Genomic DNA, 17165 nt, shown 5'->3' with positions numbered 1-17165 from the left:
CATTTCATATGTAAAATAAGCGAGAAAAACCAGTTATGGCAATGAAAAATTTCCAAAATATTTACAGAAAATACCGCAGAGACGCAAACAATCAACACAATAACAACACCAGCAAAAACAATTTTTGTTATCTTTCATTTAAATTGAAACTTGCTTTACGTAAATTAAGATAAGAAACCTTTTCTTCTTATCACACACAGAGAAACAGAGAGAAAGAGGAGCAAATAATTGAAACGATAAAAAAAACCCACACACACAAATTCTGAATTAATTCAGACAGAACAATTTTTTTTTTTTGCTCTTTGGAAGGGATATTTATTTTTTTTTTTGTAAATTTTAATTTAACAAGCTAATTGCATTTGCCATAAATATTATTGCAATTTGCACACAAACACACACACTGACACTGGAAATATTTTGCATTTGCATTAAATTTTAGGTATATATTTTATATAGGATTTGGATCGGATTATGACTCGCGAATGCGTAACAGATCCAAAATGTGTGACGAGCTACTCGTCTTCCCGTTTTCAACTGACAGCAAAAATGAACGACAACTGGAGAGAGAGAAAGAGTCTGTGGTCATTTGTTAATGGATGGTATGAAATTGGATGTTATCATCCCATATAAACGAGTACATATATATATGTATATATATATATATATTTATCAAATCAAGAGTCAGCCAAGCGAGCAATGCTCGTAACTTGTGGACTTTGTGTATACACGCACGTAGAGCAGAACGATTTGGATTTGGACCCCTTGACCCATCCACACACTTTTCACTATCCAAAGAAAGACAGAGAAAGAGAGAGAGATAGAGAGAGAGAAAGAAGACAGAGAGAGAATTCATTTGTGTGTGGATTGCAAGTGAATATCTTCAATGTATCTCAAGTTAAGTCACACATGTATATCAGATATACATATATATCTGGATATAGCTCTTATCTCACATCTTTTGTCTTTTTTTTGTTTAAATATTTGTTAAGCTTATTTGGCATAGACTAACAAATTGCAATTCCAGTAGCTACTTTTTTTTTTTGGTAGCTGTTGGAAGTTCAAATAAAAGATAAACTCATGGTAAAACTGGCCAAAAAGAAGGCCAAAATGTTTGCCAAATTTTTATGAATATTCTTTTAGATAACAGTGAAGCAAAAATCTCTATTAAATCGTTTAGATATACCAATAAATTTATTAGTTATATTGGCATAGTCACTTGAATGTGATGTTTTTATTAAGTGTCGTTACTTCGGCTTACAACATTCTGTTAACTGCATTCCTCAAGTTATGGCTCTATTAGTGGCAATTTCATTACGAGACAGGTGCCCATAAAAAGAGTCAACAAACGAATGGTAGACCAGAGAAATTTATTGCAAATATGTTAGAATTTTACTTAATATTCAATATATTGAATAACCCTATTAAATTTGGCCAGGGCCGGATTAGCTATGTAGCAGGAAAAGCAAATGTTACGCACTTTAAGAGACCTTCTAAAATGTTTAGCTTAAAGTATATTTATTATGAGATTTAGATCCAATATTCATATTGTATTTTAGCCAACAAATACTGAGAAAAAGAAATATAAACTTTTATTCTTGTTTTACAAAATTAAAAAGAAATCTGAAAACTTAAAACTGAATCTACAACTGAAGAACTTCTTAGTGAAGAGAAACCTTTTAAGTTGATAATAAGAAACGTATATTTTGGAAAATTTTACTAAGAAAACGTACTGAAATATCAGGAAATATTTGAAAATTTTGTCGAAATTGTTAACTTGCTGTCCAATCGAATCTCATTCATCAATATTGAAGGTAATTATAAAACAACTTGAATTTGACAACTGTTATTTCTAAATTTTGAATTCTTAATGAATCTTGTAAATTGCTTAATTAAAGAGAGAATTGCTACAGGTACCGCGCTGACCTAATCCGGCACTGAATAAACCAACAGCTACTTAGCATGCTCAGAAATCTAATCGCAAATATTGTTGGGCTAGTTTAAAGGTACAAAGACTACACTTAAATATTTAGCATTAGATGAAATAGAATAATTTAACTTATGTTATTATTCTCCTATTACTATAGAGTAATTGGAACTCCTTGACAAAAAACATAAAGGCTGTTGGCAAACCTAGTGGATACCTGAACAATGTCAGTCCATTATATTTGACCATATTAAGAAACAAACTTGATTAATGTCTTGCGTAATTCTAATTTTATGGCTTAAACAAATGACGGCTTTCAGCTGCATGTTTTTTGTTATTAAACAATATCTAAACAACTTGCAAATTGATTACCTAGTTCAGTAATTCAATTAATTATGGCAAGAATATTCAGGAATTTATTTTAAACATTTTTATATGTCTGAAATAAGTGAGCAAGAAGATAATGGACTCTATATATATATAATTGCACGTTAGTACATATATTTACAGTAATCAAAACTTGTTTGGGATCTCCGGGAATATAAACAACAATTGAAATCATTTTTGGAATACGACCTCCGTCTTGTATGTCCAATCTAAAACAATGATATATGGCAGGCAATATATATTTATATATTGATATTGGACGTACAACCATAAAGGGATCGACGTTGATACTAAAAAAACAAAATAAAAAAGAAGAAGGAAAAGAAAGAGAACCAACAACAAAAACAAAAACAATGTGCCGTGTGCCATTTACCTTACCTAATGGCGAAAACCCGGTGAAACCAATTAGGAAATGGAAGGTGAAACTAAAACTAAACTAAACTCGCGAAGGCCTCATAAATCGTTCGATTTGTTACGTTTCGATTATAAATATGAATAGTAGGCACTTCTGAGCAATAATAACATTTGAACCTCCTCCCCAACTCAATTGGCTGTCAGACAAATATGGTATTACCTAAACAATTTGATTCCAACAAAAAAAAAGGGGGGCGTTTGTTGTTAGTTGGCTAAGAATCATGCTACCAATATATGTATGTACTTGAAGGGTCTGAGCAGTCTGCTTGTCTTTGTTGTTGTTGTTGTTGTTGTTGTGGGTTTCTTGTGCTAATTTGATAAGTTCAAGTATGCGAAAATAAAACAACAACAAAAAATGTAAAAGAAATACTCAAATACTAATACGTAGAAAAGAAATTTTTCATATCGATATTAAGACATTCACAAGTGTAGATTGACATTTAGCTTTTTGGTTGAGGGGAGGTTGAGACTGAAAGTCTTAGGGGGGTGGGGAAGCAAATCGATTTAAGCATGTTGTGCATATTGATTTATGGGGAAAACAGAAACATTACAAACACTGCTTAATGGTCTATGACTCAGTTTTGGTCTATTATAAAGGGGTATTCGTATTCAATAGTAGTTGGTTTATAATGAGTCAATCGTTTAAGAGGCATAATTGCCATTAAGTGAAAACAAATAAACATTTTTATATACTTATATACCATTATCTTTAAAACGATTCTGAGCAGTGATTCATTTTAATAATTTTTTATGAATATCTAATACTTTTTAATGTGATTTTCTTTTTTGATAGAACACAAAAATAACAAAATTTTGTATACTCTTTTATATTAAAGGGTTAAACGGAGAAATGGTTCCATTTTTGTCAGATGTAAAGATTTTTGTTGCTTGTAAAAGATTGTTTTAAAGTTTTCTCGTTATATGATAACCAAATCGATTTGAATGTCGTATTTAGTTATTTGTCTTTAATTAATTGCAAACTCTTTGCTCAGCTGGCTTTGCTTTTGAGAGCCTTCGTGCACCTTTGCACCACTTGCAAATGCATTTCGAAGACTTTACTCAAGTGTAGACAGATAGGTGTAGGCATTTTACCTTCAATCAGCCTCCGCTAAATGTATAACTGACTGTTGGATTGACTGAATGACTATATGTGACTATATGTTATTTGCATGTGGCAAATATTTGTACAAATTGTTTCGGTATTTAACTAACTACTGTGTGTGTGGATTCTCTGACTCTAACTTAGCTTGGCCTGCGTCTAAGCATCTTCTGATGTTGACACACACTCACACACGGAGACGCACACACACATAGACAGAGTTATAGATACAATGGCGAATTGAATACGAATAACACAAATTACGAGAGCCCATGACAACAACACAGAAATATCTATAACCCAAAGTCAGGAGATAAATAGAGAGACAGACTGAGATAGAGAAGACGTCAAGTCGCCAAACTGTGCAAATAGGCACGTGAGTTTCTGGTGAGAGGAAATGAGGTTGGCCAATGGCGGGAGTAGAGGAGGAACATTTGCCATGTGTCGACGGAGGTGTGAGACGGCATATGGCAAAAGCTTAATTAAGAATTTCAAGTGACAGCTTTTTGGGGTTTTTGACACTTTTGCACAACGTTGTCTAACGATTTTGGGAAAAGACCCACAAATGAACCGTAGCATAAGTCTAAACATCGATGAAAAATGGAAAAAACAAAGCTTTACATAACAAAGTCGACATACGATAGATTTAAGTTTTGTAAATAAATCAAAAATTCAGTATTTTCTGACCACAAAAATTTATACTAATAATAAATACTGTTTACCAGAAGTTTTTCAAAAATTTAAGACCCAAACGCGCCATATTTTTTGGGTATCGAAAGCTTCGTTTAGCTAAAAATCTGTTCATTCCTTTTAATTGAATTTTTCATTGATTGATAGAGAAAATTTTGAACATCTGACACTTTTTCTGGTTTCATTTCGTTGTTGTTTAGACTTGTCGACTATCTTTTGGTCCATTACAGAGAAAGGGACTTAAATGATATAATGACTTTGAAAAGTTAAGAGGGGAGAGGTTTCAGTTTAGGAATCTTGAATTCTGCATGGTATTCTATACATTTGGCATTTTATTTCCAAATGTACATAAAATACTAACTATTCATTTGAAATATTTGATAGGCGTTATAAACTTGGAAAGCCTTTTCCGATCTTCATTTAGGTATCTGGAGGCGCTAAGATACTTCCCTCCCTATTCAGAGAGATACATATGTACTTCCTATGTATATCCTAAAAGATATTACTTTAAATTCTCATGGGTTAACCATATGTAAAGTAAAGTAAGCTATTAAAAACTTGTCCCAATTATTATGGAATTTATAGCAATTATCTAACTTAACTATCTTTTATACGATGACGCCGTCACGTGTTAAAGAACGTGTCCTATTTTATAAGAAATGACACATTGCAATGCGATCAATCGCAATATATTAAAATGCGCACTATTAAATTCATTTTTGTTTATTTCTGCAAGTTCAATTGACTTTGAAATGGTTGCAAGTTGCTTTGGATTGCCCCATAACGATGCTTCACTTACGTAAGTGTCCTGTGTTCCTTCTATACCCAAGATATCGGCTGTTATCTGCTATCTATTGACATGCGTTTGATTTGCTTTGTTGTATTGATATTGCAAAATATCAAATTGAAATATCCCTCAGGCAGAGTCAAAGGCTTTGATTTGTTGTCTTATCGAATGGCGATTATTATTGAAATGAACTTTGAGCAATGTGAAATTGGTATGGGTTTGGAAAATTTTCTTAATTACTATTTTTTATGTATGTATATGCATAAAAGTTGTGATTGTAAACCAATCTCTGGGCTTATTTCTCTATCCAAAACAAATTGCCGGCAATTTTCATTGTGTGTTTCAATCAAAAGTAATTAAGAATGCAAAAACAAAAACCGAACAAACAAATAATGAAAAAAACACAAAGCTAAATGAAATGCAAATGAAGAAATGCTCTGGTAATTAAAGAAAATATATATCTACAGACATATAAATACATATAAAACAAAAGTGATTTTAAAGGAAGCAAAAATTAACAAACGAACAAGTAAACAACAACAAAAAAAGAATATGTATATTGATATGGATATAAATACGAAAACAACAACAAAATACACAAAAGAACATGCAAAATGTTTGGCTTATTAATGAGGGGAACGGGAAAGAAACGGATCTATCTATCAGAGAAATATATTATATAAGAGAACGACGAGTGTCTAAGACCCGGACTGAAGATAGTCTCTAATTGCTTCACCCGCAGGCTAGGAATTAAAAAGTAATAATAATCATAATGAGGCTTATTTATTATTTTTTTAATAATTTTTTTTTTTTTTTTTTGCTAATGGCTTACTGAAATGGCAAAATGGCAAAAGGCGTTTACGATTGTACTTTGAAGAGGAGGAGCGAGACCCCCAACTCAACTGAAGGTTGAGAAAGCTAAAAAAAAAAGGCTTAATGCTAATGTAATGCCGAAAAGACGTCTTTTGGATACCCTCTAGATCAGATAAGTATGAATACAACCAACAATAATTGATATACTTTATAAAATACTACAAAAGTAATTTACAAATTGAATAGATATATTCCATTTATTTAATCTTTGGCTTTAACTAATTATTTTAAACAAATTTTAATAGGGTAATAGATTTTGCTAGTTTGTTGGATTTGGCTTACTTCTGCCTATCATACTCTTTCACCTTACACTTACAGGGTATACAAAGTAATAATAATACTCAGTGGGTTGTCTTAGAGGCAAATGACTTTTGGTTTAGGTCAGGGTCGTCACAATAAATGAACTATGAAGGCTTCTCAGTGGCAGATGAAGAAAGAGTTAACAATTACCAAAAAAAAAAAGAAAAAAAGGTTGACAAAACAGTGAAAATGATCTTATTGTTAGAGTTATCAACACTAGAGAAACATTTTGCATCATATCTACATATCAAATTTTCTTATTTGTTTTATCAAATATTCTCTTTGAATTTCTAACATTTTACTAGTGATTAAAGTTCAAAAATTTCATAAATTCATAAATTTTGCTCTATTAATCTTAGGGACAATGATAAATAGTTATACCATGACACATTACTTCTATATCCTTGGAGTATTCTTATTCTTCCTTGGAGTATTTCTTATTCTCAGAAGGTAATTAAAGATGATGAATGTTTGTTTAGCATGACTGTTAATCATTATATTGCGAATTGAGTTGTAAAGCCAGAAATAAACCGGCCCAGAGACTTGAAATTAAAAGGACAAGTCTCTCGTGTATTCGATAAGGAAACCGGAAATCGAAATGGAACATATAACATTGAGATATGGAGACATGGACTGTAACTTTTTGTTTGGATGGGGGGAGTGGATGTGGGTGTGTTTGTCATGCCAAAATGCAAATTAATCACGAAAACTTGACAAATTTGTTTGGTTAGTTCTTCCTGCATTGGATGGACATTGCCATCACGGGTTTTTAGTCACATGACCAGGGATTGGGACAGCAGGCGTTTGTTAATGACAATAAAAAAACAATGGTTCTGGATGACCAACCTGTTCTTAAAGTTATCTGGCACAAATATATTCCACCAGGAGTGCCGCTTTTCACGCGGGAAATACTCGGCATGATTGGGATCGATGACGTCGTAGTCGTCGGCATCATTATCATTGTCATAACTAATGCTGCGTCTGGATGGTGGGCCATTCGCCGTCATCATACTATCATTGGTCAAATCGGTTTGCGATTCACTATATGAAAGAGCCGATGAGTCGAGGCTACGTTGATTGATATACTCCATTTTCTTGCGTCTATGACGATCGAGTTTGGTTTGCAACGAACTGCGACGGCGTCGCTGACGATCGCCAGTGGGTGGCATCTCATATGGATTATTCATGCCCTGGACCACAGGACGTGGCGACTGGGAGCCATCTTCAAAGTATGTCAATTTGCCTGGCTCATTTGGGGATGAGGCGCGTATATTCTCCTCAGAGCTATAGACATTGTCTGGACTATTTGTGGGTGTGGCGGAGCCATCAGATTTCTCACTGCGCACAGCCGATTCATATGAGTCTTTGGTAGAGTTCTGCAAACATAAGAAGAACAAAAAAGAAAAATGTGTTAGAAATTTATTATCTAGCTTGGCTAGGATTTTCATCTATATCTATATCTTTTATATATAGATGGATGATTTTTATCTATATCTAATATCTTTTATATATAGATGGAAATCCATTTCATTGTGTCGGTAATTTAATGTATAATTTCCTTACCTTATTACTATCGCGTCGTAGAAATGAGACAGCTATGGAACTGCGTCTCTTTTGGCTCTTGTCGGATTTGCTCGAGAATAAGCCCAAGGCCAGGGAACTGCGTCGAGGTGGCTTCTGTGGCGGCAATGGAGCCGTTATATTCATGGCACTCTGCTCTGACTCGCCGCCATCCCCATGCTCATCGATATCGACCAATGATGGTATGGAGGCGCTGGCCCAATCCTTGCGCAACCGGTACTTGCCGTTATCAATTATGCTCATTTTGATATTGATAATGACACGAGCTTCGATCGATCGTCTGTAGTTAACCGTTAAGCGCTGTAAATTGTACATTTTTTAGTTAATAATTAAATGTTTGTAATAAAAAATGCCGATCGACTCTATTGCATTGTTAATTGCTGCGCTCCAATTGTTGGCCAAAGGCGGGGCACACTAACTCTCCCGTACCATTTCCCTCTCCTCCCTCCCTTGTCAATTGTTGGCCAAAAACAAAAATAAAAACAAGCGAAACTAAACTTTTACTTTCAATGAACTCCATTGAACCTAAACATTAGCGTGGTAATTAGCAGGCCGTTGCCGGTCGGCTGGAACGTGGAACAACGTCACGTCATCATCATCATCATCATCGTTGCCATGATGATCATCATCGAAGTCATCGCTACTTGAATATCTAAGTGCATATATACAACTATATCGTACAAGTCAACTTACACAATTATCAACTGAAATGGGAATAAAATGGTAATGTAAACACCCATCGATCTTCATTGTGAGAATGAATTGCAATTGCCCTGAGTAAGGCTCAATTTCACTCATTCATATGCGAAATTCAATCCACGATAAACATATTTATAAATGCAATATGAAAGATTCATCAATGAATGTAAAGGGAATCTCAAATTCTTTTTCTACCAGACTATAGAGGTTTAAGAAAGGAAGCTATGACCAACATCTTTCAAATTTCTGAAGAACCATTTATTAAGTGCAGTTTTCGACAACAAAAACCCCTGAAGAGAAACTACTTACAACGATCTATCTACATATATAAGACTATAGAACTTTTGATTTAAACCATTTCTTCACTTGAATTAAATGGGATATTAGAGGGCTTTAAGCTTTTCTAGATCATAACCAAGTAGATCTTTAGAGAAAAGATGATTGGGAAGTATTACAATGATGGTGATTGTACTACACCTCTTGATTTTTTATAGTCTCTAATGACTTCTTTCCCGTCTTGATATTTAAAATCAGCTAATGTGTCATTATATAGAAAAATCATCTCTTAGAATAGATTCCTTTCAATTCAGTGTATATTTGCCCTTTCAAAATGAAGTATTAATCATCTAGTTACAACTTCTATTATCATGTGACAATAAAAGGACTAGCTTGCCATGGCAACCAAGTGGGCTGCTTGTATTACTGACTGGTTATTACATTATCGGCTCAAGTAAATTGTTTGGGAGGGGCGAGGCAACAATACAAACTGCTAATAATGCAAATTAACTGAAAACTTCATGACATCATAACAATAGACAATAATACACAACCTACGCCAACAAATAATGAAGATGATGATGATGATGAACACAATGATGATGCTGAACAGCCATAATAATGATGAATGACGATGACGAGCTAAGTTTGGAAATGAGAACAAGTTACAGAGAACAGACGAAAACGAAAGTTATGACTTACAGCCAAGTTTAGTCCACATTAGACATATATTTTTGTACCTATAGAAATATGTTTGCACTTATGTACATATGTATGTAGGTAACTATACATACATATATCAAAACACAAAGATAACACTGACAGAACAATGGAAACTTGAAAGTAATTTAAGGGGCGTTGTTGCTGTCAGTTGTGACAATTTAACGCCAAATTAAAAGTTTAGCTTAAACAATTCTCACGCCTTGCATGTAATTGAGATGGCGAAAATGCTTGTAGCAAATTGATATGGGATCATTAGAGATATAGAATCGTGTTAGATGGGGGTATCCCAAAGCACTTTAATTGAGTCCCTCACATTAAACATATGTAGTACTTTGGGCATTATCTAGCTCGGAAAATACTTGAGACAAGGCTATATAGAAAACATGCTCATGATTGACTGACTGACTGGCTGACTGAATGTTCGAGTGGAGAGAGCCTTATCTTACCACTGATATATGTACGTACGTACATACTGGCAAAATAAATATACATATATAAATATATGTTTATATATATAGGATGCCAGTAATTTAAATATACACTCCGCATGTAACCTTGTCCACCAGCAATAAATGCACAACTGGAACTCGAAACATACACAAAACTGACCACAACCGGTCAGAGATGGTGTTTTTCGTTGTCTCTCAAGGCGTTTTACACTGTGAAATTGTAGTGAAGCGAAAAGCACGTAGATAAAGCCGTTGGGGTTGGGGTCGGGGCTGTCTCTGGGTTCGGGGACTTTGCAGTTTCTCAATTTCAGTCTGGGTCTCGGTCTGGGTCTAGGTCTGTTTTGCATTGTCAAAGAAAGAAATCCAATACTACGGTCATTCATTTTCATTCATTTGTTTTTTTTTTACCCTCATTGGAAGAGTCTCACACTTGGTTATACCCTGTAATTAAGGGCCAAATAAGTCAAATGGTTGTAGAAATATCAAGTATGGTTTTAATACACGTTTAATAATAAGATAAAATAAGACAATAAGTTTTGTCTACTTTAGAAATGTATCAAAAGATTGAAAACTTCGAAAGAGTAAAATTAATTTCTCGATTTCGTGTTTTTTTGGCAAAAACATTTGATATTATATATCTTTTTTTTTTCAAATTTCAATGGGTATTTTCAAGTCGATGGTCAAATATGACATTTGGCATATTTTATTACCAATTTATTTGTCTATCAATTGTGCAATATGCACGCATTATTGATTAAGTCAATAACCGAAATGCCTCTTACTGGGTCAATGTCATGGCCTAAACCAGATCATGATGGGGTTGTCGCCTCTTCACAAAAGTCCAAAAGTCAATTTTATTATTGGCTAATGAAGGCAATTAATCTTTTTTTTCACACTCTCTAGACAAGGAAAATAAATTTTCCATTTGAAAACGGGATGAGGAATGGAAAACTACAGCACGTGATAAGAAGCCTTTTTTATAATGGAGGCCTTTCCGCCGATAAGACTCGACTCTAGTGCCATCACGAGAGCTTCTCGTTCGCTCCTTAAGCATGTTTCGACAATGGTTTTAATTTTATAAATAAAACTACATATATATATATATATATATATACTATAAGTACAAAAATACATCTTGGTGGGGGTTTCTCATCCAACTGCCAAAGCAGCAAACAAGAGTCTATAATAAAACTGCAAATAAGTATGTATACGAGAGAGAGAAAGATAGAAAATGCAGCTGCACTTTGCTGACAAAATTGATAAACTTAGGAGGCATAGAAATAGAGGAAATGGAATGGCAATTTGCAAACAAAAATTTTCCATCATTCTTTGAGTTTGCTCAAAGCTTAGAAGCTTAGAAATCAATAATGTTTAATAAGAAAGCAAAGAGAGAATAATAAACGTTTGAATTTTCAAGAAAAACATAGTTAACAGCCATAAAAGGAGAACAGTTTTGTATATTTTATTACCAATAATTAGTTGCTTTTATGTATTCTCTCTATTAATTCAAAAATAAAATTAAACGTTTGATAGCTATTAAACTCTTCCTTTAAAGAAATTTAACAAAAAATATTTTGAAAAGTTTGTATTGTTAAAATTTGATAAATTTCATGAAATTTTTCAATATATTTATTGTTAAATTTCATGAATTCTATGAAATTTTAACAATACAAACTTTTCAAAATATTTTTCGTTAAATTTCTTAAAAAACTCATCAAAATATATCCTTGATAGTTGTATCCTTGCCAAACCAAGAAAGTGTTTTGAAATTACTTATAAAATTCCTTTCAAATTTAAAACTTCTAACTATAGTTGTAAAAGTTTGAATTTATTCAAATTCAATTAAATAAACAGAAAATAGTTCAAAAGTTTATTGGTATAATGTGTTTTTCTTTTTAAATTTTGAAATGGTTCATTAAACAATTTTGTTTGCAGTTTTAGATTAGGTAATAACCGTTTCCTTTTTGCTTGTTGGCTAAAATTTATGGTAGTTACTTAAAAGTAAAGACTTGGATTTTGGCTTATCTACTCATTGAATCTGTGCTTCTATTTTAAAGATAATAAAAATAAAGTTTTCTTTTTTGCACTTTGGGCTTTCATTTATAATCCAATCCATTTGATTTGTGCAATAATTTATGAGCTAATCGAAACTCTTCAGTTTGGAGAACATTTGATAATGGGTTAAAAACAAAAAAAAAATGGGTAAAACCAGTGGCACCTGTGGATCAGCAATCAGCTGTTTAACCAGCTGATAAAGCAGGTAAGGAAGAGGAGACAGAGAGAGAGAGAGAGAGAGAGAGAGAGAGACAGATAAATAGCTGTTGCACTTTCGTTTTCGTGTGTGTTTTTGTGTGCGTGTGTGTGTGGGGCAACCAGTCGCAAAATAACAAACACACGTTATGGGGCCAAACGAAATGAAATGCGAAATGCGATATAAATAAAAAAAAAAAAATAAAGGCCCCAGAAAGCAAATAAATACATACATAAATTTGTATGTATTTTGTCTGATATGCTCACACACACACATTAACAATTGTTGGATTTATTGAAGCCATCGCGTGCATTTGAACAATATGTAAACGATATATGTGACTTTGTAATGAATGAGTACAACACTTTACATTAGCCATTTAGGCTTTCATATAAATTGTCAACTACAAATGAGAATTGATGACAATTATCGTTGAGAGATTACAAAATTCACCAGTTTGAGGGGATGTTGTCATAGGATTACTCTTGAGGCTACCGAAATTCGTCGATTGATCTCTTTGGCTTTTTATTTCGAGTAAACCGGTCGATTGCTATTGACAACAATTCGCCTAATAAGCGCCTTAAGTTCATAAATTTGAATGCCATATCACAAAAATGTATCCCCAAAACCCCAAAAAAAAAGCCGAGCAAATGTCAGACAAAATATTTGCCAGCAGCAGCAGCATCAGCAGCAATCAGCTCCCTCAGTAGTGTGTAGGGTTGTCAAGTCGTCACAACAATTTGATATCATAAATCATGAAATTGGAATAATTAATTTTGCTGTTTTGCTGGCACTTATGTACATATGTATGTATATGCTCTCGAAAACTGAAACTGAAACTGGTCACAAGTCGTCAAGTCGTTGAACTGTTTTGTTTGTTTGTTGTTGGTTTTGTTGTCTTGTTGTTTTTTTTTTTTTGTGAAAAAGATACAGATACAAAATGTATCTACACGTGTTGGCTACCGTTTTAATTTTTCGTTATTTTATTTTATCGTTTTGCCTTTATCATTGAGTTTCTGTTGCAAAAGGAATGCCACCTTTTGGGGCATTGCATCAGCTTTAAGTTCTATTTTAATAGATCTGGATATGTAACAACAACAAACAAGTTGATTAAACCTATTAATAAGCTTAAGCCCCTAGCATACAGGCCTCTGTCTATTCAATCATAAAGTAACCTGTTTCACACATGGCCTAGTCCAGTTTAAAAATGTTGTGTGTTGCAAAAGTGGGCGTAACTGTGCATTTGCAACTCATTGAACTGAACCCTGTCAATATGATTAGGAATTTATTGAAAAACATATAAAAAAGAAAATTAATTCTTAAAGTCTATCTAAACGAATTATGAATGCTGCCAATTACTAGATAATTTATGGGTCGCACTTAAAAGTGTTGGTAAATTAAACTATTAACGACTCAAGGCTATTTACATGAATGAAGCGGAAGTTTGAAGCAAATTTCACACCTTTAAGTAGCTTCAACTTTACTTTTGGAACATAAAACATTACTATCTGAAGTTAAAGTTATCTGAGAGGCTAGATTCGTTCTCTATTTTTAGAGACATCCGGTTTAAAAATGGTGAAAATAGAAACATTACCTGTTTCCCTTTATTGAACTTTTAAAACTCTTTCAACATTTTTCGATACAATTCGCATGAAATTCATTTGCCAAAAATCTAACAATGTGTGTGTAAAGCGATAAGAATTCTTTTGAAAAACTTGCTTAAAGGCACACCCAATACACACACACACATTTTGCAAACATTCATTCATTGGAAGCAATTATGGCCAGAGTCTTTGCCTTAAAGTTAGTTCGAAGGCAGACCGAAAACCCGCAGCTCCAGCAAACAATTAAGGGAAAGCATTATACGGAGGCATAGAAAACTTATCAACATTTTTCAGGCCCCACCACCGATTTCCCAAATACCCCTATATACCTATGTACAATGCATAGTAAATAGGACAAAAGACAGCTCATTGCCTATGCAAAGAGCGTTCAAAAAGCAACAAAATGCCAAAAAAAAATATACATACATATATATAAATAAAATGTGTAAGCCAGAACAAAACAAAAAACGTGAAGAAAAGAAAAAAACGGCAATAAGTATATATAAATCCGCCTTAGAATCAAAACACATGATAGCACGACAGTCAGCCAATCAGACAGACAGTCATAAGCTGGCTAACAACCGATGACAGAAGAGTGGACAGAGTGGATGACGGGAATGAGGGGATGACGGGCTGACGGGTTGTTGTTGCTGTTGACAAAGCAAAATGACATAATCTTCGTAACCGTGACACTTGAGCCGATTTTGTTAGGTGAACCGCAAGAATGCGAAATATCAAAAGTATCTTTAAACAATTAAGGCGTGTTCTCACACTCACTAATACTATGCAATCGTATAACAATAACAAAAACAAAACAAAAACTCGAATATTATATTGAACATAGAAAAGTTGTTGTAGTTTTTTTGTTTTGTAAAAAGTCTGTTTTACTATGGCGGAAGTCGGCAAACCAGTTCAGACCAATCAAACCCAATCAATCGTCAACTTTGTTTTCCGCAAAAAAATCACAAGTCTGAATAGTTTTAATTTAGTGTACATAGGAAAAAAACAAAAACAAAAACACAAACTTTATTGCTTACAAGTACGCGTACAGCAAAAACAACAACACCTAAGAGAACACAAGACGGAACCAAATACCTAACCAGAATCGGATGAAATACACATGGGTTTGGGGGGAAGGAGAAGAGAGGGTGCTATAATTTCCTTAGCCACAATTGATATGCAAAACGGAAACAATTCAAAATAATAAATTATACAAATTATTATTTCATGCGATGATTGCAGCTAACAAAATTTTTGATTAATGACTTGTCTCTGATTGAATACGGATATAGAATACATATCTATGCATAGAATTTTCTTTAGATATTGGTCACATGTGCTCGCTGAGAGCACTTAAAGAGATCACTTTAAAGAAAGTTTTTGCATATGGCAATGCAAGGCGATCAGGTTCAAGTGTCAATCAAAAATGAGATAGAACCGGTTGCGAATCGCATAAAACAAATTGTAAACTTTCTATGTTTCTCGTCTTACGTTAAGCCTTACCATGTTTGAATTATAAATTGATAAATATTTTGACTAAACAATTATGTTTGGTTAATAAGTTTAATAAATAATTACTTTTAAAAAGTATAAAATAAAATAAATGTATTATTTACGTATTAACACTAGGTTGGATCATTCAATTTCTGTCTCTTTCTTTAGAATTTTATAACAAATGATTTACATGTTGTTTACAAGTTCTCGAAGTAATATGAAACTGCTCACTTCAAGATTCTTTATAGAAATCCCAATAGAAAGGAATGTTCGATTTGTAAAAATCAAATGTCATATAAAAGAAAATAATTGCACAACTTAGAAGACCAAAAAGTAAAGTATTATTTTCTATTTCTAAGAAATTTGAAAACGAAAGTAATCAATTGGCATGTCTAGAGTTCAGTCTGTATATATATTTTTTTTGTTGTACATTTTAGAATGATATTCAAAGACTTAATGGGAAAGTAAGCTTTTCAATTTTAATTGAAATTTGGAAAATGTACATTCCAAATTTAATTACTCATATAAATTTATGTATTTTCTTTCCACAACATTAAGTAATATAGAATTTTCATAATATTTCTGAATATATTCTGAGCAACATTACTAAATGCGCATTTTATTTAATTCATCAGGATAGGAATAAAAACAACAACAACAACAACAACAACAACAACCACAACATACATTTGGTTGTACATAGTATTTATAGATTTTTTGGGCAATTAGCAAAAACAAAATTTTTGGCAGCTGCATTGGCATAATTTGTTTTTCTTTCTTTTTGTTTTTGTGTGCATTTGGTAGAAATTTAAAAAATATTTTTAGATGCCATATTCGGTTGAATGCTCAAAAATTGATCAACTCATTGAATCTTAAGTCAAAAAAAATAAACAAAAGTAACTTAACGAATGAAACATTTTGAATACTTGAGGACTCACACTTATACTCAGACACGTCGGAGATGAAGTGCCTTTGTGTTCATATGGCATTCATTCACATTATTTTGTGTAGATATATTTATTTATGTAATTATGACATTTTTTTTTTCTTCTTTTCGTTTTTTATTTTTGATTGTTCACGCCAAGTTAAGCAAACAAATAACAGTAAGTAAAGCCTCTTTGTCTGCCAGAATGAACAAAAGGCCCCTCCTCTCCTACCAATAAATAAATCCCATGAAGAAAAAACAACAACAACAATATGAACATATGAACATGAAATAAACTCTGTATAAAATATATATAAATTTAATTATTATACTTTATTCATTCTCTTCTGGGTCCTGGGGACAAGCCTCCTACAAGCCCCACCTCAGTGATAGGCTATTTGCATAAAAAAAACAACATTGCGGAGGGTCAAAAGCAGAAAAAGAGGGCTAAAGAGCCATACTAAAAGACAACTGGCACTTCCTTATGGAGATTCATTTAAATGATGCGATTTAACACAAGCAAGGAATATATATGCGAGCTATATATGCCAGCTATATATGCTTCGCTTGTCACTCAAAATCAATAAAAATAAATTCACTGAAAACTGAGATAAAAAATGCCTAGGTACGAGAAATGGAATTTTTACATTTCCGTGTTCATATTTTGATTCTCTTGCAAAAATAATATG

At 33.0% G+C, this 17165-nt stretch overlaps 1 protein-coding gene across 13 annotated transcripts in view; it reads right to left on the bottom strand.

Annotated features, from left to right (window-relative positions):
• Positions 1-17165, bottom strand: part of LOC6651009 (TLD domain-containing protein 2) — a 72551-nt gene that overhangs the window by 38911 nt on the left and 16475 nt on the right. For 10 of the 13 annotated variants that reach the window (XM_023179961.2, XM_047011778.1, XM_023179964.2 and 7 more), the window contains exons 2-3: positions 8038-8355; positions 7321-7850 (exon numbers count right to left, since the gene is read on the bottom strand). The exons of the other annotated variants lie outside the window; for them this stretch is intronic. In XM_023179961.2, coding sequence (XP_023035729.1) covers positions 7321-7850; positions 8038-8298 — 791 coding nt within the window. In that variant the 5' untranslated portion in view covers positions 8299-8355. The remainder of the gene's footprint in view (positions 1-7320; positions 7851-8037; positions 8356-17165) is intronic. 13 annotated transcript variants of the gene reach the window in all.

This window comes from Drosophila willistoni, chromosome 3R (genome assembly GCF_018902025.1).
Source record: "Drosophila willistoni isolate 14030-0811.24 chromosome 3R, UCI_dwil_1.1, whole genome shotgun sequence".
Lineage (NCBI taxonomy): Eukaryota > Metazoa > Arthropoda > Insecta > Diptera > Drosophilidae > Drosophila > Drosophila willistoni.
This window is presented reverse-complemented; position numbering and strand designations above follow the sequence as displayed.